The following is a 25970-nucleotide window of genomic DNA, read 5'->3' on the forward strand; positions in this document are numbered from 1 at the left end:
GACAGAGCAATGGGAGCTTACCCCGTCACGGGGATTCGAACCACCAACCTTCTGATTCAGCAACTTCTCTTGCCAGTCTATTTCTGAAATTCTTTTGTAATAAGACAGCTACTGTACTTTGAGTTATTGTATAGAGTGTCCTGGGAGACTGAAGTGTTCTCCTACTGGTTTCTCTTGTCTTGTGATTCCTGATGTCAAATTTATGTCCATTTATCCTTTGGTATAGGGTTTGTCCAATATAGAGAGCTGAAGGGCATTTGGCATTTGATGGATTACACAATGTTAGAAGATGAGCAATTAAATAGTCCTGAGATGGTATGTTTGATATTGTTGGGGCCAGTAATGGTGTTGTCCGGGGGTATGTGGCAGCAATAAATAATAATAATAATAATAATAATAATAATAATAATAATAAAATAAATAAATGATAAAACCGTTCTTGTTTGGGGAAGCCTAAACATATGCTTAATAAATGTTGTGGGGTTTTTTTTTAGTATTTTAACTATTTTGTTACATTTTGAAGTGTAGATTTTAATTTGTTGTTTTTTTTAATTAAAAAAATTGCAATCAAGTGGCACATAAATTTTAATGGAATGATGAAATGAAACTGCTTTTGTGGGCTGCTCTTAAGGGGCTTATTTTTTTTGTAGGCTAAAAGGCTGGTACAAATACTCCTAAACAAAAAAACTAAATATTTAAAAGCGCCTCTCCCACCCCTTCTCCTGTGTGTTGTGTGTGTGTGTGTGTGTGTGTGTGTGTGTGTGTGTGTGAAGCTTGCCCTGTTGCTTCTCACGGGGTTTACGTGTGCTTGAAAATAATGTGACATGTGTAAAGGAACTAAAGGAGAACGTGGGAAAACATACTCCCCCCCCCCCGCCTCAAACAATCTCAGCCGCAGTGGCGGCACTATTGCGCACGCGCACCATCAAGCCGACGCCGGCTTCTGTGCGCGTGTTGGGGGAAGGGACGAGAGAGCCCCGCGCGCTACTCGCTCTGGAGAAGCGCGCGCCCGTCGCTTCGCCTTGCCTCTCCCCTCCCTCTGACAAAGGAGCGCGAAACCTTCTCCTTCCGCCGCTTACATTGGCTGAAGCTGGCATGAAGGGGCGGGGCTTTTCCCCCCAGAGTCAGAAAGCCCGCCTTCCGAAAGATGCTCGGCTGTGATACGATGCCAAAGCTGTCCCTTGTATCCCTCCCACTCACCCCCGCTCTGCTACGCCGACGCTCTCTAGTGCTTATTCAACTGGCGGAGGGGGGAGGAGGCGGGAACACAACAATGCGACGTCTCTCTATTGGCCAGCCGGCGACTGAAGGTGGGGACTTTTTCCCCTCTTCCCCTGATTGGCTTTGCCGGGCGGAGAGAGCTCTCTTCCTATTGGCTTGGAAGAAAAGAGAAGGCCGGTTCAGCCGAGAGGGAGCACGCGCGTGTCCCAATGGGCGCGCGCACGCACGCACGCGGGCGAGAAACCTGTTCTGCCTGTTGGGTGAGCGAGCGCGGCCGAGCGCCTTCTTGGTTAGCGCTCCCTCAGTCGGGGACGCGCGGCAGAGGGGCGGTGGGGGAGGGGAGCGAGAGCATCTTTCTCTCACACGCGCGGCGGTAGCGGCGGCTCCAGCTCCTCCTTTGTTCGCCTCCACACACCCCACCTCGCCCTCTCTTAGAGATACCGGGCCGCCCGGCTGGCGGGGGCCGGCACGGTAAGGGGTGGGGTCGGGTCGGGGGGGGATGTGGGGGCTGAGGGAGGGTTGACCGCGCACGCGCGGATGGATGGATGAATGGATGAAAGAAATGTACAGCCGTGTGAACGAGGAGGGAGGGAATCGTGAGGAGGGGGCCGCGAGGGGGGGAGGATGACCTTCGGAGCGTCGTGTGTGGTCGGAGTGGGGGGGCGCCGTTATTTCGCCTCACCTGCCGCGCGGGTGGGGGTGGGGGGGGTCGGCGGAATTGAGGGTAAGCGGATAAAGGCGTGCGCCCGCGTCCCCGCCTCCTCCTCGCACACCCCCACCCGCAGCATCCTCCCTTTCTTCATGATCCCCCCACCCGAAAGGACCCCCTCCTAACATTTCGCACCCCGATCTCAGCATCGATTTTGGCGTGTTGTTTCATAGATGTAGTTAACGTCCTTTTAAAAAAAATAAAATAATTCAGGATGGGGAGATTTCCAGCCATCCAGGTCTTTAAATCCATTCATTCATTCATTCATTTCTTATCACACCTACATTTTGTCCGCTCTTGACCCGCCTAAACCCATCGACTTCCCCAGAGCTGTAATAGGTAACTGTTAAAAATCCCCCCCCCAAGAGAAATGCATGTGGATGGATTTGCAACCGGTTTGGAATAAATAATATATTGTGCTATTGTGAATGCATTGACGGTCAGTTCTCCCCCACCGGTACAGTATTAGCAACATTTAAGTGTTACGTTAACATTTCAGAATAATAGTTGATAGGTATGATTTATATTGTACTATGTAGCCGCCTAAATGAGAATAAAAATTCCATTATGTCGATATTATATTAAAGCCACCCATACACAACCGAAAACCAGTTCTAATGGGCCTCATATTGGCCACCAGCAGCCCAGTATTATTCCCCACTCACCCTCCTGCACCCACCAGCCCAACACCTTCATTTGCCATTCTTGCTTCCACTTCTATAATCCAGTGCCTCCTCCTTCAAGCCAACATCTCCAGGGACAGTACTTACTCTTCTTGTTGTTGTTACTTATTTGTACCCTGCCTTTTTCCCTGACAGGGACTCAAGGCAGCTTACAGATAACATAAGGGGGGACGATAGAACCATAGAATTTTAGAGTTGGAAGGGACCCTGAGGGTCGTCTAGTCCACCCACCCGCTAATAATTAAAAAGACAATTAAACAGTAATAGAATTAAGCTATATCTATAAAGCTCTCTCTCGATATATGATCTATTAAAAACCTACAGATAATTACAATAAAAGCATCACAGCACCAGCCCTTTCATTAAAAGCAGTTCCAGAAAGCCTGTTGGAACAAGAAAGTCTTCACCTGCTTGCAAAAGTACAGCAAGAAGGGAGCCAGTCTAACTTCTCTGGAGAGGGAGTTCCAAAGTCTGAGCAGCCACTGAGAAGGCCGATCACTTGCTCCTCCACTTACCATCAGCAGGTCTCTGTAGCATCACTGTTTATTCAGAGTAGAAGAATAGCCATTTTCTAATGGATCACCCAGTATCAACTGGTTGCTGGGATTGCTGTGAATTGTGTTGGACTAGTGTGACTTGGTCTGATCCAGCCCTTAAACAAGCGTGCATATTCAGGATTGCTTGAAACACCTTTCATTTATGCTGTAACTGTTAAAAGGACCTGCATGCATATACCCTTATACATAACAAGAATAAGAGGAACATGAGAATTTTAGTTTTGCTGCTTAAAGTAGAGCCCTTACAGGACTCTTTCCTGACCCTGTTGTGCACTATATCAAGCCTCTAGCTACCTCCTTCATACACTTCCTTATTCCCAAGGGCTGACAGATGCATCCCGCCAACATGACCTTTTCTCTAGCTACCCCTAATGCTACTACTCCTTCATTATTCCTTGTGGTTTCTTGTACAATAGCAGTATTTTCTCATGTTTTTCCCACAATTTTTGAAGGTATTGGACAAAATATTTATTTTTATTGGTTTTTTTATGTAAACTGCCCTGAATCTTTTGTGTGTGTGTGTGAGAGAGAGAGAGAGAGAATGGTAAATAAATTTATTAAATAAATGGGTGACCCATCTCCAGGTTCCTATAGCCAGCTAGGGATGGAGGCTCTTTCTGTCCTGCCCTCCTAGTTCTCTTCACTCCTTTGCATATTCCTCTTCTTTTATTCTTCTCCCTTTATGGCTTGCTTGCCCCTTGTTTACTCTCCTCCAGTCCCCTCTGTCCTTTGGTTTTTCTGGAAGCCTTGAATAAAATAGGAATGTCATCAAGGCAGTGGGATCTCTCTGTGGGGGTTCTTAGAGGTATCTTTTCCTGTTCTCTTTTTTCTTGTTGTTTGTTTTTAAGCTATTGTCGTATTTTATTATGGAAAACTTCATTTAAGAAAGAAAGAAAGAAAGAAATGGCATGAGCCTCCCTCATGCTGGTTTAATATTCCTAGAAGTGCTGCTCAGAGTCAGTTCTCCATTCCAGAGTCCATTGCAAATTGCAAAGTACTCATTATGTTTATACAGTGTGTGAATTTGTGTGACTATCTGTCACTTTCTCTGTCTTGCGCTTCGATTATGATGGACTGATGCTGCTTTCAGTCTCTCTGGACATCCAGCATGTCATGAGAATGCCCTTCTTTGCCCTGCCAAAGTCCTTGTTCTGTGCAGGGGACCAGTAAGCTAGGCTATTTTCCACTGCACAGTGGAGCAAAAGGGAAGTTTGTGCTGTTGTTCTTTTCATGACAGCATGATAGGTATGACAGGCCCCTTACTCAGCTACAGCATTTGCTTAGTCTGGACACCTTCTGGAGCCAGCCATTGACACATCCAGCATTTTCTCAAGGAATCTAGGAAATTGAGCTCTACATCCTTCTCTCTTCACAGATGCTCTCCCCTTCTGAACCATGAGCATTCTTCCCATTACTCCGGACTCTCCTCACAGACAGTGCCCTTTTCCTTTCAGCCTCTCCCACATGCTCACTGCTCTTTCCCACCCTGCTTTAGTTGGGGAAATTGCATTTCTCTTACTGCTTGTGCCATTCACCAACCCACTCACACCATTTCCTTTGCTCCTTCAGTGTATCTCCTTGCCACTGTACCCAAGGGTCACAGTTACCCATTACCTTTTTGAAATGTTTTCTTTGTCAACAGCCCAACCACTCTTTCACTCCTCTTTTTTTGGCAGAATTCTGCAGAAAATTGAAATATTTGCCTGGCTGAGATAATTGGGGCTCAGAAATAATACATAATAATACTGAATGCATTCATCCATAGCACTGATTCATTAGTTTAGCTTTATGAGGAGCGAGCCTTGTGTTTGCTTCCCTTCTCCAGTGCAGCTGTGAAGAGGCACTAAAAGCATTTGCTCCCATTTTGGACTAACTGTAGCTTGTGACATCCAAACCCAGAAATATTGCAGTTAGTCTTAACTTCTTAGATGAAACAAGCCAACATCAAACTATGATTTATCAAGCTGCTTGTTTTTACTAGCCGTAGTTGACATTAACTACAGTTTGTAATTCATATGTAATGCTATACCATGGAAGCTTCCAATCTTGCAGTCGTGCTGGAGGAGGGGTTAGTAAGCAAGTCCTAGGCTTGGTTCACCCCATCCTTGTAACCTAAAACTGTGGTTTAGCATTAGGTGTGAAGCAGGCCATTGTATAAACTGCAAAACAGATGTCACATGTACGTGGCTCCAGTGTTAGAAATTCAGATATATAAGCTAGGTGCCTAATGGCTCCTTAAACCAAGTTTACAGTCACCAAAACAGAATGTATAGTTGCCATTTTTGGGCAAGACAGTTTTAAAGTATGCAGCCTGGGATTCATTTTGGACTCACGGCTCTCCATGGAGGTGCAGGTCAATTCTGTGTCCAGGGCAGCTGTCTACCAGCTCCATCTGGTACGCTGGCTGAGACCCTGCCTGCCCACAAACTGACTCACCAGAGTGAGGCATGCTCTGATTATCTGCCGCTTGGGCTATTGCAATGTGCTCTATGTGTGGCTCCTTTGAAGATGACCTGGAAACTACAATTAATCCAGAATGCGGCAGCTAGACTGGTGGCTGGTAGTGGCTGCCGAGACCATATAACACTGGTCCTGAAAGACCTGCATTGGCTCCCAGTACGTTTCCAAGCACAATTCAAAGTGTTGGTGCTGACCTTTAAAGCCCTAAACAGCCTCGGACCCGTATACCTGAAGGAGCGTCTCCACCCCCATCATTCAACCCAGACACTGAGGTCCAGCTCTGAGGGCCTTCTCGGTAGTGGCACCTGTCCTGTGGAATGCCTTCCCATCAGATGTCAAGGAAATAAACAACTATCTGACTTTTAGAAGACATCTGAAGGCAGGCCTGTTTAGGGAAGTTTTTAATGTGTGAAGTTTTATTCTGTTTTTAGTGTTCTGTTGGGAGCTGCCCAGAGTGGCTGGGAAAATAAAATTATTATTATTATTATTATTCAAATGATGGCCTGATTTTCAGTTAAACATCTGGCTAGTTAAACCTTTAGCTAGGTTAAGAACTTGGAAAATGTAAAGAAGAAAAGTCACTTGATCCAGGGATAGTCCACACATATATTGGCCTATTCCTACCTCTTTCTCTTAGTGGTGACTGCTCCTGCTCAGGCTGCACAAAAAGCATTTTGGTTCCAGAAATCCAATCAGTTATAAAATATAACTGATAGAATTCTACATGGTGGGGTATTAGTGTGTGAAAACAGTCCAGATCCAATGATCCCCAGGAATGCAGCTCCTGGTGGTGGAGATGCCAGGCACAATCCTGATGCCTAGGCATCTTCACTTGGTCACAACTGGTTGAAAACCAGGTGCAAAATGCTCCTGGCTAATTTTGAACACTGCTTGGCACATTTAGAAGAATGATAGCAGTGTTAGAAACTCAGATATATTAGCTAATCTTCAAATGCCACCTTAAACCTACAGTTGCCACAATGAAATGTCTAGGCACCCTTTTTGCCGTGGAGTTTATTATTATTTGTTTTAAGGGGAAAAAATATCAAAGCAGCTTACAACATATTAAAATATCAAATAAAACAATCCAGAATAAAACAAATTCAGTCTTCAAGGAAAATATTTCAGATCCTTCTCTAAGTGACATTTTGCTTTCCCCATATTTATTTGCCTACTGAATTTATATAGCTCACCCATAAGAGAAGTACTCAAGCAAGCCAGTGGGGTTTAGTGGCTAGAGTGTCGGACTAGGATCAAATCCTCACTCAGTCATGAAACTTTGCTGAGTGATCTTAAGCCAGTTACAGCCTCTAAACCTACCTCATAGGGTCATTGTAGGGATTAACTGAGGAGGCGATGAACCATGTACTATACTACCTGGAGGAAAAGGTGGGATATAAATGCAGTGAATAAGCCCTCCTGCTTACCTGCTTAAGAAAGCTAGTGGAGCCAGTCAGATGGAGGTGTCAATTGCCACCCTGGCATCCAGGCATCTCCATGTGGTCGTAATTGGATTCACACACCAGTCGCAAAATGCAGCTGGCAAATTTTGAGAACTTAATTTGATTTGATTCTGGCATTTAGTTCTCTTGTTTATTTTATTTATATTTTAATACTGTATTATTGTTTTAACATGCAATTTTGAGCTGCCTTGGGGGCTCATATGAGGCTGAGAGGCAGAATATAAATTATTTGATAAATAAATATTTGAATTTAGGCCTCCTTTGGTACAAGTGAATATGTTTATGTTTTCCTTTTCAAAACTGTAACAGAAGCATTACTCTTATTATGTTTATGCATAGTGCAGTGTAGGAGTGGGGAGCACATTTTATGGCAATGGGCTTGTTTTAATGTGTTGTAAACTCTTTTGAGATTTTTTTCCTCTTTAATATATAAAGTGGTCTAGAAATGAAATGAATAAGAAGAAACTCCAAAAGGGACACCTAGACATTCCATTGTGGCGACTGTAACCTAGGTTTAAGGAGCCATTTGGCGATTAGCTTATATATCGCGGGTGGAGAGGGACGTGGGTGGCACTGTGGTCTAAACCACAGAGCCTAGGGCTTGCCGATCAGAAGGTCGGCAGTTCGAATCCCCGCGATGGGGTGAGCTCCCGTTGCTCGGTCCCTGCTCCTGCCCACCTAGCAGTTCAAAAGCACGTCACAGTGCAAGTAGATAAATAGGTACAGCTCCAGTGGGAAGGTAAACGGCATTTCCGTGCACTGTTCTGGTTTCGCCAGAAGCGGCTTAGTCATGCTGGCCGCATGACCCAGAAAAACTATCTGTGGGCAAAAGTCGGCTCCCTCGGCCAGTAAAACCAGATGAGCGCCACAACCTCATTCGCGACTGGACTTAACTGTCAGGGGTCCCTTTTATATATCTGAGTTTTTAACACGGACTCAAATATAACAGCGGGGAAGGGGCTTAAATCAACCTAACAGCTTGTGTAAAAAAGGTGTGAGTGGGGGCTTAAGAGAGCTCCAAAAAGCTAACAGATTTGTTAAACTTCTGTTCTAGTTCTCACCCATCTGAACTTCCAGTGACAATGGCACATGAATCTTTTAAATAAATTTGCATGTTTACCATAGAAAGCATTTTATTACTGTGTTAAGTGTTTAAGGACTGTCATCCTAGAAACACTTAACTAGAAGTCCCATTGAACTCTTTAAGTATTCTTTTGAACTATAGGTGGGGATATTATGATGTTTCTTTATATTTGTCAAAGCTGCACGTTTTCCTTTAAACTATGGAAAAATCTTGTCTTTATAAAGGTTTAGTTGCCCGCATCAATAAATGCAGTGCTGCCTTAGCATCTTGTTTGCCACCATCCTTTTGTCTCTCCCCCCCCCCGCCAACTTAATAAAGGGAACAGCCTAAAGAATTTTGTGCAAATTTCCCCCACTGCTTCCACTTGAAGCTTAGATTATCATAGTCAAACATCACAATTAATTATAGTTAGCTACTAACTAGGAGTGCTTATGAGCTTCAACTCCTGGTTAAAAGCAATTCCTTATTAGTGTTAGCATCAGTGACCGTGTTACCTTTAGAAGTGATAAAGGTCAATGGAAGTAGTGATTTATTCATGAGACTGGGAAGTGCGAGTGCATAATATGGTTGCCTGTCTGAGATGCATTAACTGGTTTAAGGGATTGTTCCCTCTTCACATCAGTTAAATCATAGAGCTGGGAGAGGATCCCAAGCATCAATTTATATCAACCCTTCCTGTCCAGGAATCACAGCTAAAGAATCACTGGCAGATGGCAACCCAACATCTGTTTAAAAATGGTAGTCTGTTCCACTCTCAAAACAGCTCTTATCAGAAAATTATCCCTAATGTTTAGTCGGAGTCTCCTTTCCTGTCATTTGAATCCATTGGTTCCTACCTTTTGGAGCAATAGAAAACAAGTTTGCTCCATCATCCTTATGACACACCTTCAGATAATTGAAGATTGTAGTATGTACCTCCTTCTCACGCAGTGTTAGAAACTCAGATTTATAAGCTAGGTGCCAATCATAGGTTATGGTCACTACAGCAGAATGTCGATTTGCCAGGGGGTTGGACTAGATTACTCTCGTACCTTTCAACCCTACAATTCTATAATCTCAACTACATTGCTTGACTCTTACAGCAATTCACTTGTCCCAGTATGCAAGAAGAAGAATCACACACAATGGAAATTGTATTAACTGTGAACTAAGGCAGAAGTTGTTGCCATCCTGACGCCCAGATATCTCCATTTAATCGCAATTGAACCCATGCTAGTAGCAAAACGCGCCTGAGAAATTTCGAACACTGTTCTCAGATGCTTTTCACCTGTCTAACTGTTTACCTTGATATTTTGTCACTGAGGCTGAGACTTTCCATCACCTGTGGTTCCCCTCATGCTTGTAGAGTTTGGCATCCTTACAGGCTGTTTTTTATACCCCTGGCTAGCTTTTCTCCTTAGGAAACACTAGCTTCAGAATAACAATTTTCTTCTGAACCACTGTGGGAGGAAAACAAATTCTGCCTCCACACATGTCCTGACCCCATTAATCATCATCTCTGGCAACTAATGCAATGTACATTTTTTTAAAAAAATCCTACGAGAAGATTTTAAAGGAAGGGTGGATAACCTTTAACCATTCAGATGCTGCTGAACTGCAACATTATCCCTCACCATTGTCTATGCCAGGCATAGGGAGTTGTAGTCCCAAAACATCTGGAGGGCCAAGTTTGGCCATGCCTGGTCTATGCTGACTGTGGATGATGGGAGTTGTAGTCCAACAACATTTGGTGTACAACAGGTTAGCCACCCCTTACACACCAAGAACAATCAGATGAGTGCTATTTATGAGAACCAGCATTATTGTTCCAGCATTTTAAGCATTCCATTTTATCTTATGTGTTTTCAGGGAGCCACATGCATAAAAAATACCCTTACCACATCCCTTGTGTTAACTTGGTCTTTGGTAAAGGTAAAGGGACCCTTGACCATTAGGTCCAGTCGTGACCGACTCTGGGGTTGCGGCGCTCATCTCGCTTTATTGGCCGAGGGAGCCGGCGTACAGCTTCCGGGTCATGTGGCCAGCATGACTAAGCCGCTTCTGGCGAACCAGAGCAGCGCACGGAAATGCCGTTTACCTTCCCACCTATTTATCTACTTGCACTTTGATGTGCTTTCGAACTGCTAGGTTGGCAGGAGCAGGGACCAAGCAATGGGAGCTCACCCCGTCGCAGGGATTCGAACCGTCGACCTTCTGATCAGCAAGTCCTAGGCTCTGTGGACTTTTGTATGTCTCCCTAAATGAGTACTGAAGATAATGAAGGGATAAGTGGATTTAATGGGTGATATTGGATCCCTTAAGTAGGATTTTACTTGGGATTACCTTAATAAATACTTTTCAGTTGCCAGCGCAGCAACAGCAACCCCCACAATAATATTAAATTATTATTTTCAGGTGCAGGCACATTAATATGCATTATTTATTTCGATTTAAGACCTCTCTTCATCAGAGACCACAGGGTAATGTAAGAAATAATAATAACATTTACTAAATAAATAAATTAATGAAATTTATTAGAGTGCCTGTTTCAAAATATATCACAAATGGTGTGTGTGTGTTTGGGGGTTGCTTTTCTTTTGTGCAAGTATTTAAATGTGTGATTTGCCTAGACTGGAATGCAGCAATTCTTAGTGTTTGGCATGATCCTAGAAAGGCTTACTTACCTATATATAACATTTATATAGCAGGTCGCTGTGTTGATTTTTTGGTAGGCAGCTGGCGTCCTTGAAAAGCTAGGGTGTATATATTTTAAACAGAAAAGTAAGTTCAGTTGTGGTTTTTTCAACAGCATTGGAATAGATACTGACAATTCAAAGAAATTGCTCATTGCCACAGTGGACAACTGCTATGAGTTAACAAACAACCTGAAGTTCACAGGTAGGTGAACTTAAAGGATAAAAAAATCATGTATATTTCAGCTGTTCTTAAAAAATGAGAGACTTCGACAAAATACATTTCAGGGTTTTATTTTGGGCAGATTTTGCGTTACTTATCAGCATTTCTGTAGTTAGGAATGGAAAAGAGATTGTTAAAATAACAAAATCTTCAAGTTGCTAACAGTTTTTAGATAGTGGAGAAAGCTAGGGTCCCCATGGTCGGGTTCATTGGGTTTTGTCTGTACGTGTGTAAAACGAGGTATCAGTTTTAAATTAAAGCTATTTATGTTCATTCTAAATGAAGTTAACCACTTTCCCGCAAAATGTGTCTTAAAGAGGCAGTGTTTTCTATAGGAATATGTTGTTAAGTAGCGATGCTTCTGGGCATAGCCTTAAGTTGAATTTCGCACAAGTAAGATTTCTGGGTGTGAGAGAAAGTGGTAAAGAAGATCAGATGGAAAATATTGTGCTTCAGGTGACACACAGGCAGAGGGATACTACTAGAATGATAGTCCCAACAGTAGTCTGATGTCCAAACTCGTGATACCATGAGAGGCAAGGTCTGGGCAGTTCAAAATCCAAACACAGGGAATGTATGTATGTACATATGTACTTACTGCTGTAGCATAAACATATATTACAGTGGCTTTACAACAATTAAAAAAAAACATAAAGCAAGACAGTAAAGTTATAGAAAATTAACAACTACTGAAAAGCAAAAAGAAATTAAAAACAAACACCAACAGACCATTGTGAGGGACGTACCTAGGCCTGGTGGAATGGAAAAGTTTTCAGTAAGCTTTTAAAAGTTGGCACAGAGGGCCTCCACTGATTCTCTGTGTCCACATGTTCCACTGGACTGGGCCAATGACACTGAAGACTCAGGTTCTCATTGTTTTCAAACAAGTCTCACCGACTTGGGGACCAGAGACTCTCCTGCAGAGGATCTCAGTGATTCAGCTGTAATGTAAGGGTTCAGGCGATCTTTGGACTGGGCTCTGTCTAGGCCTTGCTGGAGAATGTGGGATCCCTAAGGCAGACTCCAGCTGTCTGTGTCTGTACAGACACTTCCTAACTCTCATCTAAAGTCCTGGAGGGCTTGGGAAACAGCAGCCATAGTAACACTCTGTTGGTGTCTGTCTGGTAGATTTAATGACAAAAAGGAGGGACTGAGAAATGTTGGCTTATCCTGAGGTGACTGGCCCTGCTTTCTAGTACAGTGTTACCTCGGGTTACATACGCTTCAGGTTACATACGCTTCAGGTTACACACTCCGCTAACCCAGAAATAGTGCTTCAGGTTAAGAACTTTGCTTCAGGATGAGAACAGAAATCGTGCTCCGGCGGTGCGGTGGCAGCAGGAGGCCCCATTAGCTAAAGTGGTGCTTCAGGTTAAGAACAGTTTCAAGTTAAGAACGGACCTCTGGAACAAATTAAATTCTTAACCCGAGGTACCACTGTACTGGGTGATGAGAGAAGGAAGTGGATTCTAGCCAGGAGCTGGTGTTATCCCTTGTTCTGATGTAACAATATCAATTGAATAGTATCAGATTGTATCTTTTTTAGGAAACAGAAGAAGCAAAAGCCAGCTGGTGTTTTGTACATTAATAACCTTAATAGTAGGATGCTGCTGTGCAGGCTTCGGGAAATTGGAAGAAAGGACTTGTGGCACCGTGTGGGCAGGGCTTGCCTTTAGCCAGTAGCTCCTAGGAATGGTGTTAGCTGGTGAGCTGCAATTCAGCTGGGGAGTGGCAGGGAGGTGAATGGGGTAAGAGGTACAGCTGGCTGAAAATGCTACTGACAAAGTCTATGGGGAAGGCGAGGAGAGAAGGCCACACATCTTTACTCAGCCAGGGGGATGGGGAGATGCAGATAACGCAGCTTCCTTCTGTGAAGAACATGGAAGGACTGTCCATGAACCAGTGACAGGTCAGAGGCTTCTGAACAGGCTATGCTGGGAGAAGTGGAAGGGGGGCTTTGGAAGCAAATACACGTACACCAGGAAATAAAGCCTGCTTATCTGCATCACGTTAACCTGGTTGAAAGATTTCCTGTGAGCATAAAGGCCCTGATCCATGGGTGGGTGGAAGCAAGTCCCAGTCATACTACATCATCCAAAGGTACTCCAGTTACAGTGGTGCCTCGCAAGACGAAAAACCCGCTAGACGAAAGGGTTTTCCGTTTTTCGATGCGCTTCGCAAGACGAATTTCCCTATGGGCTTGCTTCGCAAGACGAAAACGTCTTGCGAGTCTTGCGATTTTTTTCGCTTCCCCCCCCTTTTTGCTAAGCCGCTAATAGCCTTTTAGCCGCTAAACCGCTAATAGCGCTAATCCGCTAAGCCGCTAATAGGGTTGCTTCGCAAGACGAAAAAACTGCTAGACGAAGAGACTCGCGGAACGGATTATTTTCGTCTTGCGAGGCACCACTGTATTCTCTCTTTTTTTCCCCCTAAGCACAAATGGTGGTGTTTCCAGAGCAGCACATAACTATGTCATGCTGTGAACCACTGATGATGTATTTTTCCTCTGACAATGAAACACAAATGGTTTGGGGGCTTTGTTTCTCACTAATAATGAATGATCTTGCCCTAGGATACTATCTTGAACAACATCGTTGAAAATGTCTACTCCTGATCCTCCAATGGGAGGAACGCCTCGTCCGGGGCCTTCTCCTGGGCCTGGACCTTCTCCTGGTGCTATGCTGGGCCCCAGCCCTGGACCATCTCCAGGTTCTGCACATAGCATGATGGGCCCCAGCCCCGGGCCACCATCAGCAGGACACCCTATACCACCACAAGGGCCCGGAGGTTATTCTCAGGACAACATGCATCAGATGCATAAGGTAATAAACCACAACATTGCTTTGCCTCTGTGTATATATAATGGCACTGCTGTGCTCTCCTGGTGTGGAAAATCAAGTGATCTTTGTTTCAGTCTTCCTTCTTTCAACGCCCCCTCCCCAATAAAATGGAGCACATCTCTTATGTTTCAGCATAAGAAGTAGAAGCCTTCTCCTCGCAGGTCCATTCTTTAGAAATTTAACATTTTAGTTCTCTGGTTTTAACCACATCCTGGGGCTTCAGGTGACTGTTTCTACGTGGTACTGAGACTTTCCTTTTTCCAGATTGTGTCAACCCCCAATGTTTCAGGCAATTCTTCCGTTCTGAAAAGTGTTTCATTGCTATCTTGCTGTGTGAAATGTCCATACATCTTTTAAAATTAGGCCATCTTGTACGTTTTTGAAAGAATGTAGAAACCTAGCAGTGTTGGTGGGCATACTTATTACCCAAGTCACACACACTGCAAGAGCACCTTAACCGACAGGTGTTTAGAAATGGAACTTTAATGTTCAGTGAAATGTGTGTAGTAGCAGTTCTCAATAAGCTGGTTTGCACATCCCATTGGTTTCATATAGTGCACACTTAGAAACTGTTCCAATGAAATAGCTATTTAAATGGATTTTCGATATTCGTTTTTATATTGTTGTTGCAGCCAATGGATTCCATGCATGAGAAGGGAATATCTGAGGATCCTCGTTACAGCCAAATGAAGGGCATGGGAATGAGGGCTGGTGGGCACACAGGAATGGGACCTCCTCCTAGTCCAATGGATCAGCATTCTCAAGGTATTGCTTTCTTAAGATTAATGTGGACCAGATTGCAGATTAACTCTGTATTCTTGATATAAATTTAAGAATTTGAGATCGTTTTTAAGCAAGAAAAAGAGTTTCAATTTTGGTGGTACTGGATAAGTTGCTGCTTTTACAACTGGGCAGATGTAGCAGGCAGTAACAGCACTGCCGCCGCTTTCTGTTACTGATCTGACTGAGAACCACCTCTGTAGACTTTCAGCATATATTTGAAGCATTTGTGCTCTTTATTCCTAGCAAATATTGGCATTATTATGTTGTGCGTTTTTAAATAAAAACAGCTGTATATTATATTGTTGTATCCCACCTTGGTACCTTACGGTGAAGTGTGGGTAAGAAATATTTTGAATAAATCTCTCGTTTTAAATGGCTATTTAAAAATAGATAAATGTAGTATCTGTAAAATGCAAAAGCATGTTTAAAACAGAATTGTATTTAAAGCTTGATTACAGCAGATTGATCTCTCTCCGTCTGTCTGCCCACTCTTCTCTCTAGGTTATCCTTCTCCCCTTGGTGGTTCTGAACATGCATCGAGTCCAGTTCCAGCTAATGGTCCTTCTTCTGGCCCCCAGATACCCTCTGGTCCTGGAGGAGTCCCATTAGATGGTACTGACCCCCAAGCGCTAGGGCAGCAGAATCGTGGCCCAACTCCTTTTAACCAGAATCAGCTGCATCAACTGAGGGCTCAGATAATGGCCTACAAGATGCTTGCCAGAGGCCAGCCTTTACCTGACCATCTTCACATGGCCGTGCAGGGAAAAAGGCCAATGCCTGGAATGCAGCAGCAAATGCCAACTCTACCTCCACCTTCTGTATCTGGAACAGGACCAGTGCAAGGACCAGGGCCTGCCCCTGGACCAACACCTCCAAACTACAACAGACCTCATGGTACGTATAAGCTTAAGTGCATTATTCTGGGGTGATTGGCCACAGAGTAACCCACTTCTGCTAGAGCCACACCTCCTTCTCCTTCTCCCATTTAAGGAGTGATACAAACGGCGGAGGAAGAAAAACCTTACTCTGTGTGTATGTGTCTGTCCAATGTATGCACAGGTATGGGAGGGCCTAACATGCCCCCTCCTGGACCCTCAGGAGTTCCCCCAGGAATGCCCGGGCAGCCCCCTGGTGGACCCCCAAAACCCTGGCCTGAAGGTAAGACCTTTGTGAGGGCAGGATTAATTGAAGTTTAGCTTTTTGTTTCAGTTGTATATTGAAATGCATTTTGCATGAACAGCAAAATCCTATAAAAACTTGAAGGATGCAACTGTACTTTTTGTTGAGTTTTGTTACATTAAACTAGTATGGCTACCCCTATATAATCCATGCCATATCACATTGTTTCAGTGATACCAATTTGGCCATTTTTTCTGAGTTGAAAGTGATAATTCTTAAGATATGTTTTCAGAAATCAGTTTGAAAACTGCCACTGAATTACAGTTCTAACTTTTGTGCATGAATTATTATTAAATTTATTTTTATGACATCTCTGATACCTCATCCCAGCTCCTATTCTCCCCCTCCCCCTGACTGTTGTGGTGCCAATGGTGCCCCACTTTAGGAGAAGCTGTTGTGATCCACCTTTGGGTCCCGCTCCAGTAGCTGAAGACAAATGCTTTAAATAACCGCAAAGTGGTTTCAAATCATGGGATTTAAAAACTTTAACTAGGATATCTTTTGACTTGATTGATTCTGCTATCCATGCATAAACAGAACACCTCCAAGCTAGTCTGCAGCACCATGAGGCTGAAAATGATTACAGAACTCCTCAGCCATCTTGATGTTTCAAATCCAGAAATTCTATTAACTTCACCCATTGGAAGGTATAAGTACCATTAGAAATTCCAGGTCACATTGGAAAGTCAACTTCTGGAGATTATTGTATTAAATTTGAGGTAATTTGGCACTGATTTGTTAAAAAAACAATAAATTTTCATTGTCAAAAAAAGGGGGAACGTCTGCCTGACAAATGGAGTCATCTTCAAGTAGGATAGGATCAACTCCTGAAAACCACAACATATTCAGACCACTTTCTTTTTGTTCTGAACTTGTGTTTAGCAAAATAGTTGCTTTCCTTACTTAAAAAGGCCTCTGGGACTTGCCTCAGCAGGATCCAAACTGCCTTTTGTAACATACAGTTTTGAGGAGGAAAATGGGCACTAGCCGTCTGAGGCCATCGGAACAAGGTGGCGGTTTGGGGGTATGTTTTGGTGCTAGTAGGAGAAGCTGCTTTGCAAACTGCTGAAGGTATCAGAGATTTCACGTAGCTGGTTTTGCCAGCTTCTCGTTAGATTCCTTTTCCCTTTATGTTTTGTATTTTTGGATCCACTCCTCCCAGCCATAGAGCTCCTGCAATATTTAGGTTTTTCTCCCAAACCAGATAAGCAGATATTTTACTCTTTGGAATGGTTCTTATTGATGGCTCATTTTCTCTAGACAAGTACACCAAATAGAGTTAGAAAGTTGTGAACATTCCATGACATCACAGCAGCTCAATGGCTTGGATAAAATGGTGGTTGAATAGTAATAGTTGTCAAACAGTTTTCAACTTATTATTATAGGCCAGATAGTGGAATAGGTGTTCACATTTAGTGCTCCTTTAATTCATTATAGAGAGGGTGTGGTATTTTTTCAGGTCATTTCTTGGGTTGAGAGCCAGTCTTATGTATGAGTGGATGGAATGGCAGGTGTATACAGCGGAGGCCATAGCAAGCCACAGTGGGAAGTGGTTGACTTTCTCTTAGCTTACTTCATAAGATGTTTGTGAGGATGAGCAAGGGAGCAGAACACCACTATCTTCTGTCTTGAGCTGCTTGCAGGAAGGTTGGGTTAAATTATAACGAAACAAAACTATTATTCAGCATGTAGAAATTGGTCCTTGAACACTGCAGTCTTTATGCTCATATGTGCTTATATCAGGCTCTTCTACGAGGGAGTCTTTAACAGCCTTCTTCCTACCAACGTTCTTCTATAGGACCAATGGCAAATGCTGCAGCCCCTACTAGCACACCTCAGAAACTGATTCCTCCTCAGCCAACAGGCCGTCCTTCACCAGCACCTCCGGCGGTACCTCCAGCAGCATCCCCTGTAATGCCTCCCCAAACTCAGTCACCGGGACAACCAGCCCAGCCTGCCCCAATGGTGCAACTCCACCAGAAGCAAAACCGTATCACTCCAATCCAGAAACCAAGAGGACTTGACCCAGTTGAAATCCTTCAAGAGAGGGAGTACAGGTAAAAATGTAGCTACTACAACCTTAACTGTTTCACTGGTGCTTCTGGGCAACAGGTTGACTTTAATGAAGGCTGCATTCAGTGAAGTGACTTTTGGGGGCCTGTTAGCACTATTCTAGTCTTGGTCTTCATTGTGCTCTCATGCTGGAACAGCAGGAGAATGTTATTAGCAAACCTGTGTTTGACCTAAGACAAGTGTTACAGCTTTGTCCCTTTGCAGAGGGGTGAATTTAGGTTTATCTTGAACCTGTGTTGCCTTTCTCTTAGGTTCCTGACCCCTTGGTAGGTAACTGCTGTAGCTGATATCTCTTGTTTAGACATGATAAAAGACCTAAACAAATGCATTGTTTGTCTTAATCTACTGTGTCAGACTGCAGGCTCGCATTGCTCACAGGATACAAGAACTTGAAAACCTTCCTGGGTCACTGGCTGGTGACTTGCGAACCAAAGCTACCATTGAACTTAAAGCACTACGGTTGCTTAACTTCCAGAGACAGGTAGGCTGAGTTCCATAGCTGGAACTCCTGTTGCTCAAGACTATTTTGGAAATCGGAATCACATATTTTACTCCAGGGTTTCGTAACTTAATAGAAACGTACAAAGGCATTGAGTAGCTTCATTTCAATAAAATCAGAAGCTTAAAATGTGACAACCATCTCCTGGCCTTCCAGGGTCAGTTACTTGCTTTTCTGGTAATTTTTTTGTTTAGATACGGGCATGGTTTCATAATAGAGGACCAAATCAATTGTCAGGTGTGCCAGTGCTGTTTTGTATTCATAAAAACGTATCTTGAAAGCAAGAGGTGATAACTTGTGCCAATACTACCTTGGTGTAGTCTTTTAGCACCTGGCCTACCTGTTTGGCTTGAAGTGCCAGAATTTGTTTGTGCCTTAGGCAAATACGTCTCTCTGTGTTATGAATTGGAATAATTTTCTATTTATGTCTGCCTCACATTTATATATCATGAGGTAGTTAAAAGAGGTGGCAATTCAGTAGCTTTCCTTTTGAAGAGAAAATGACCTGATAGCCATACCAATGTAGAGAAGTTCTTCAAAATGCACTTACTGTTCTTTCCTTCTTATTTTCCTTTCTTCCATTTCTTCCAAGATGGTCTCATTTAAAATAACACAGATAAAAATTAAAAACAATTTAAAAGAGGAGCCCTTGGTGCTAAGCAGCAGCTGCAGTCCTTGTGAAGCCTGTCAAGCCCCGCCCCAAGTCAGGTGGAGAGAGGCAAGGGCAGGGCTCTTCAGGCCCTCAGCAGGCAGTCCTATCAATCATTTGAGGTGGCTATCTATGTATATTTGCTTTGTCCTTCTGCCTTGCTTGGAATTCTAGTGATTGGGGTTCTGAGGTTCAAAGGAACCTCAGGTGTGGATAAGTCTCATGCCTTTCAGCAGGGTCACGTGTGTATTTTCACTGCTTAAATAGACTGATAAATGAAGCATCCCCTAAAACAGTGATGGCCAAACTTGTAGTTCCAAAACAGCTGGAGGGCCAACTCCCATCATCCCTAGCTAACAGGACCAGTGGTCAGGGATGATGGGAATTGTAGTCCCAAAAAACAGCCGGAGGGTCAAAAGACAATTGCAAAAATATCTTATTGTAATGTGCAGTTTTGGATATGACTTGGCAGGTACGTGCCTTGTGACAGCGTGCAGGTGTATGTCTTAGTCCATTCCTTTCTCAACTTTCAGATCGGAATTGACTCTTTCTTTTAAAATTGTTGTTTCAAAGCTGCGTCAAGAAGTTGTGGTATGCATGAGAAGAGATACTGCTCTGGAAACAGCACTGAACGCCAAGGCATACAAACGTAGCAAACGGCAGTCCCTGCGGGAAGCTCGCATCACTGAGAAGCTGGAGAAACAGCAGAAGATCGAACAAGAACGAAAACGCCGGCAAAAACATCAGGCATGCAATTCTTCTGTTTTTATGTGAGATGGTGGTGTGTAGAGGAGGGTGGCAAAAAGAGCAGCGCCGGTGAACATTTATTATACTACTAATGTTTCCATTTTATTTTTCTACATGAAGTTATTGCATTTTTGTAGGTAACTAACATGCAGCAAACAAAGTAACTCCATCAATTTCTTGAATAAGGAGAAGGAAAATTAGGTCGTGGGGATGAAATCACTTCTAAATGTTGAGAAGGCTAAAGGGTTAAGAGAAGAGGGTTAAAAGAAGAGATAAAGGGAAGTAAAATGCAATGCAACAATGGAGGTGAAGAACTAGGTGCATCACTGCTCAAAGAGCTATTGAAAATATGGAGTTAACCATCTTTGGTATCCATTGCTGTAGGTCTAATTTCTTTAGCATAAAAAGTTAGCATATCGCGAGCCTGTTTATCCAGAGAGGGAGGTAGATGAGATTTCTAACGTTCTCTATAATAAACGTCTTAACTACTAAAACAGTTCCTGTATTTTCAGATTATCATGTACAGTATTGGAACTGCCTAAACATAGACTATGATTAAAATCTTAAATAAGAATACACTGCACTGTTTTGCTTAGGACTGTTGAGTAGCATTCCCGCTACAACCCTGTGAGGTGGGTTACAGCAAGCATAGGCAAACTCCAGCCCTCCAGATGTTTGGGACTACAATTCCCATCATCCCTAGCTAACAGGACCAGTGGTCAGGGATGATGGGAATTGTCATCCCAAAACATCTGGAGAGCTGAGTCAGGGATGATGACAATGGAGTAGAGATTTGAACCCAGGTCTTCATAGTCCAATCCCAAACCTCTTTCCACTGCATCTCACCAGCTATAGGATGGTGTCATGTTTACTCCTTGTTCACCTTTGGCCACTCTCTGTATCTGAGGAGGAGATGTTTTTGATTCACTGAGTATCCTTTGGCTTACCATTCTCACACGACTGAACCTACCTCACAAACAATTTTGGTGTTCCCATCAGGAGTTTATGGGCAGCTTCGTGTACATTGGGCTTCCCTGGAGGTTGCCTCAACCTGAGTGCTCTGTTTGTCTGCTTCTGGCTTTGTGGAGATAAGACTAAAAGAAATTACAAGCAGAAATTGAGATTTTGGCTGGAGGAAGGAAACCTAAATTATTGAAAGCAGTAACATCCTGCAGAACATTTGCAACAGCTAAGAATGTGACTGGGCTTAATATGCAATTGAATACACTTGTAATGGGCATTTTGTGATTGCTGATATCACAGTTGTAGATTGCCAACAGTCTTAAGAGGCTCTGTCACAGGTGTTTACATTCATTAACCCCTTTTGTATTACATTTCCTTTTAGGAGTACCTCAATAGCATTCTTCAGCATGCCAAGGATTTTAAAGAATACCACCGGTCTGTCACAGGGAAGATTCAAAAACTTACAAAGGCTGTGGCCACTTACCATGCCAATACTGAGCGTGAGCAAAAGAAGGAGAATGAGAGAATTGAGAAGGAGAGAATGCGCAGGTTGATGGTAAGGTTTGTTTCAAAATTGGAAATTGGAAAGGTTTCAGGCATAAACTTTACCCAGCTGAGCTTGCAGTAGATTGCAGTTTGGTACACTTTGTTTTAAATTACTGTTGTTCCTAATTTAAAGCATTTTTTTTTTTAAAAAGGCTGAAGATGAAGAAGGGTACCGTAAGCTAATTGATCAAAAGAAAGATAAGCGCTTAGCTTACCTGCTTCAGCAAACAGATGAATATGTGGCCAACCTCACAGAGCTGGTGAGACAGCACAAGGCTGCCCAAGTTGCAAAGGAGAAAAAGAAGAAGAAGAAAAAGAAGGTAACCTGGAATTCATTAACTTGCTATGATCAATAATGCTGATGAAATGCAAACTTCGTATAAGCATTTGGGTTGGAAGATGCTTTTCATTTCATTTCAGGCCTTTGGTTGTGTGCTTCTGAACAGGGTCCAATTCTCTAGTTATTTTATTTTTTGGCATAAACATAGCATTGGTATCATAGCAAATCAGAATAGATCACACAATATCCATAAATAAAACACACAAAACAATTGTTGTTAAATAGACTACCATTTCAACATTTTATGTTAAAACCAGTCCTTTTTCATGAACAAATAACATGACTAAAGGATCTAACTGTTCGGTCATAACCTGTTAGATTTCTCACGGCATCTTTTGAAGCTGCTGAGAAGGTCCAGAATATTCAAAACATACCAGCTCTTCAACATGTTCCTTACTCATCTATAAATGTGATTAAGCCTTAGATGTCATATACCAACAGAACATATATTTATAGAAACTCTTCTTAAGATTTGTACTTACATTTTGTTGTGGAACATGTTGCCATAGCCAGTTCTGGGCACCTAATACCTTGCTCCAAATCCCTTTCCCATAGCAAGCAGCCGGTTTGTGGTCCCTTCTCAAAAACCTCCTGCTTTAAGGAACATAGATGTTTCTGTGTCTGAGTGCAATTAATTAAATCGAATTTATTTCCTTTAAAGCTTCCAATTTTCTATATGTTGCCTTGGAACATGTTTCTGCTCTATTTGTACTAGATCTTTAAAATTTTGTAATGTGGGTCTTGGTAATGCAATAAGCAAGTTATATAACCATTCTCAATTGAGCATGGGAGGTATCCAAGTGGATTACAATCTCCCCTATTGATTGGAAGGCAAGACTCATATGAACAGCTTTTTCCTGGAGACGTCTCCTGGTCCAGTTCATTTTCTGCCTTTGCTTGGAGCAAATCCTACTTGCTACTCCTGTGTGTTATTCCTGAGCCTCAGGCCTGTTGTTTTTCCTCCATTTAGTTAGTCCCTTGTTTGTTTTCTCCTGGTCCCAGTCTCCTTTTCTTCAGCATTCTTTTTTATTATTATTATTATTGTCTGAAAGCAAAGGAGGAAGAAACACTTTCTTATCATTCTACATTGGTTTGTTGCCTATATTCTCTTATTACCTGTTTTTACTCCCTCTCCTCCCATGCTCCTACAGGAAAAAAGGCGATAGTCTCCAAAATTATGCTCAGCATTACATCATGACACATTATGTCAGGGTGGTCAAGCATTCATGGACTGCCTCAATAATTGTCAGGAGGCAAGTTCCATCCTCTACTGTCAATGTGCATGTTCTCCGGGAGCTGATAGTGTTTCTTGGTTGACCCCAGTTGTTGATGTTGTAGGCACAACCAGGAATGAGATCCTCATAGCACTGTACCTACTTTACAAAGGATCACTGTGGCTCTTGTCTTCAGTACAAAACCATCCAGGATTCTTCCTGTACTCGCTGCAGACACGCTCTCCAGCCAGCACCATTATCAGCCACAAATGTTAGCCCTGCAGTGTCAGATGTGGGCCTCCAGAGGGCACATGATGACTTTGATTATACCAGGCATCCCCAAACTCAGCCCTCAAGATGTTTTGGGACTACAACTCCCATCATCCCTAGGTAACAGGACCAGTGGTCAGGGATGATGGGAATTGTCGTCCCAAAACATCTGGAGGGCCGAGTTTGGGGGTGCCTGGATTATACGGAGGAGATTGATTCAGAAGGAGAAGACATTTTAAATGCACTAGGAGTGATTGAAACTGCAGTTCTCCAGAGGGGATCAAACTGAATAGTTAAGTCAATGTCTACTGTTAACTTGACAGTTATTAAACCAGTCCTCTTGTTTTCACCATGACCTACAGATCATTTTGAACCACCTGAAGGATCATGGGTTTCTCATCAGTCAAGACAAAAGCCATCTACATTCCACTTGCAGGATTCAGCATAAGGGAGCAATGATAAATACTGCTCAAGGCACATCCCCACTCTTCCTACTGAGAAGTTCTGCTTCACCATGGCATCTATGGCCTCTAGCAGGACAGCAGAAATAATGGTTCTTGCCCAAGCTTTGGAACACATATTGCCATGGGAAAGTTTCTATTCTAGGCCACATCAGTGGACACTTCTCTCATATCAAGATGCCACTCTGGAAATTTATTTTTTCCCATGTGGCAGTCTCTGTGCTGGTGGACAAGATCTAGCAACTTCTCCAGGGGAGTCCTGATCAAGGACTTGCTGTACATGAATAAATGCCAGTTTCTTAGGATAGGGAACCCACTGCAGGGGCACATGGGATATATCAGAAGCATCCCACAGCTTCAGCTGAAGGACCAGCAACTTCAGTTCCTCCTCTCCTTGTAATCTTTTCATTCTAGCTGGTCACTGCACTCTGTAACTAAGAGAAATGCTGCTTGAGGTTCGTTGCTGTTTTTACCTCCTCCATCACAATCCCTTTTCTTTTCATGTCATGTCTTAGATTGTAAGGCTGAAGGCAAGAAATGTTTTATCGCTGACATCTAGGAGCCTTTTTTGGCTGAAGAGTGGGATAAAAGTGTCTTAAGTAAATAAAGTGTTTAAAAATGCAATTTGCTATTATTCCTGTTAACAAAGGATTAATATTCTCCCTTTATTTCCAGAAGGCTGAAACTGCAGAAGGACAGACACCGGCAATTGGACCAGATGGTGAAGTAAGATCCAATAACAACAATAATCATAATAATATTCTCCCTATTCATGACTTTTCTAGCCACAGTTTAGTGTGCTGATCTGTAGCCATTGGTCATAACACACTATAAAGTGCTATGGAGCAGTCATCAGATACTGTTCCATTTCATTCCTTCCCTATGTCCCAATTCCTTATAATGGCTAAATGGATATTCCATGTTCAGAGACAGTTACTGAGAAGGACACAACAGGCCAGGGGCTGAGTTCTTTGGCCTTCATGCCCTGCTTAACATGCTGCTGGACTAGAAAAGACCAATGGGGTGACCTGACCGAGGCAGTCTTTGTGTTCCCAGTGTGCTCTCACTTCTTGTGCATCTAGTCTGACCATCAAGAGCAGCACTGTATTTATATCCTTGAAGGATTTCGGGAGTTTTGTACTTTATAATCCCAAGCAAATGTTAAGGGCGTTCCATTAAAAAGGCATTGTTCCCTTCCACTTAACCCAAGCCAGAGCCACCCTGTTCTTAGGCCTAAACAGAAGAATCATATAGAATACTTTACCAGAGCCCTGTCCAGCCATCAAGGCATGAAAATGACAGTTTCAAAAATGGAGAGCAGCTGCCTATGTTGCTTTTGTGCTGGCAATAACCTCTTCTCATCCTGTAAGTTCTGTTGCATGCCTTTTCAATGTTTGGTCCTTTCTTTACGTTCTTCTATATGTTTTACTTCCCACTGAAAAGCTCACCTGATTTTGTGGAGCGCATTCCTTGGTGGTAGTAGCAGGTTCCACCTGAGGCTCAGGATCCGTGTCCTGAACCTTGGTCTGTTTTGGATTGTCTGGACAAAGCGGAAGGCATGGAAACCCAGCACTTGAGCCACAGGCTTAGATTAAGGTTTTTGACTATGTGGAAATGAATTTTGGAGGATAGCCAGCATCAACATTCACAGGAGAAAATTGAAAGAAATGTTAAAAACAAGTTTCTGATTGCTTCTTGAAAATCAATCCTTACCTGGTAAGCTAGAGGCTGTACTAACTTGCCACAGTCAACCCAGCTGATGGTTCTTTACAAACTTGTCAAACTGCCCAACATTTTTGGTAGTTTTCCCTCAGACTAGCATTTACATATCATTAATACAAAGACAATACAGTAGCTATATCATTAGAGCATCAGGTCTCTTACGTGATAAAGGACTTTGCCTGTATAGTAAAGGAATAACCCTTCCTGTAACATCCTATCTAAATTAAACTTATAACCATTTAATTTATATCCACGCAAGTAACAAAAAGCATCTAGTTCTAATTCTAAAAACAGCTAAATCTAAATATATATAGTTTAAATCTTTTGGAACAAGAAAATGAAAAACTCAAGAAAACCATGTAATAACTTCTTCCACCTCCAACAGTCAGTTAGAAATGAGTATATTCAAACAGCTATTGTGATGACCTCATTTACCAACCAGTATTGTTGTCTAAGCATGACTTCATAGAGGAAAGAGAGAAGAATGGTGATTGGCTGACTAGATGTTCCTGCTTATAGGGGCTTTCCACAAGCTTTATATTATCATATTTCAATATCTGCTTCTTAGGAGGGTCAGCAGAACCAGTGGCGTAGCGTGGGGGTGCAGGGGGG

General features: G+C 42.9%; 1 protein-coding gene and 1 long non-coding RNA gene across 15 annotated transcripts in view; one reads left to right on the forward strand and one right to left on the reverse strand.

The window, feature by feature from the left end:
• Positions 1-1395: 1395 nt before the first annotated feature.
• The window catches only part of SMARCA4 (SWI/SNF related BAF chromatin remodeling complex subunit ATPase 4), a 62223-nt gene continuing 37648 nt past the window's right edge, over positions 1396-25970 (forward strand). For 10 of the 12 annotated variants that reach the window (XM_083592765.1, XM_083592771.1, XM_083592772.1 and 7 more), the window contains exons 1-12: positions 1396-1692; positions 10966-11054; positions 13645-13894; positions 14545-14677; positions 15197-15589; positions 15755-15853; positions 17673-17931; positions 18302-18428; positions 19669-19842; positions 21188-21361; positions 21504-21671; positions 24312-24362. In XM_083592765.1, the coding sequence (XP_083448891.1) occupies positions 13673-13894; positions 14545-14677; positions 15197-15589; positions 15755-15853; positions 17673-17931; positions 18302-18428; positions 19669-19842; positions 21188-21361; positions 21504-21671; positions 24312-24362 (1800 nt within the window). In that variant the 5' untranslated portion in view covers positions 1396-1692; positions 10966-11054; positions 13645-13672. Of the gene's footprint in view, positions 1693-10965; positions 11055-12545; positions 12778-13644; positions 13895-14544; positions 14678-15196; positions 15590-15754; positions 15854-17672; positions 17932-18301; positions 18429-19668; positions 19843-21187; positions 21362-21503; positions 21672-24311; positions 24363-25970 lie in introns of those variants that run through there. The other 2 variants (XM_083592769.1, XM_083592770.1) reach the window with 2 other exon arrangements.
• On the reverse strand, positions 19864-25863 carry LOC310753023. 3 transcript variants are annotated; one of them, XR_014543071.1, is made up of 5 exons: positions 25735-25863; positions 25085-25240; positions 22174-22736; positions 21567-21627; positions 19864-20936 (listed from the first exon to the last, which is right to left on the reverse strand). It is a non-coding gene; the product is annotated as an uncharacterized lncRNA (long non-coding RNA). The 3 variants fall into 3 exon arrangements; XR_014543072.1 differs by lacking the exon at positions 25735-25863 and adding an exon at positions 25350-25648; XR_014543073.1 differs by having other exon boundaries at positions 19865-20936; positions 25715-25779.

The sequence above is a fragment of the Podarcis filfolensis genome (assembly GCF_964270895.1).
Source record: "Podarcis filfolensis genome assembly, chromosome: 17".
Taxonomy (NCBI): domain Eukaryota; kingdom Metazoa; phylum Chordata; class Lepidosauria; order Squamata; family Lacertidae; genus Podarcis; species Podarcis filfolensis.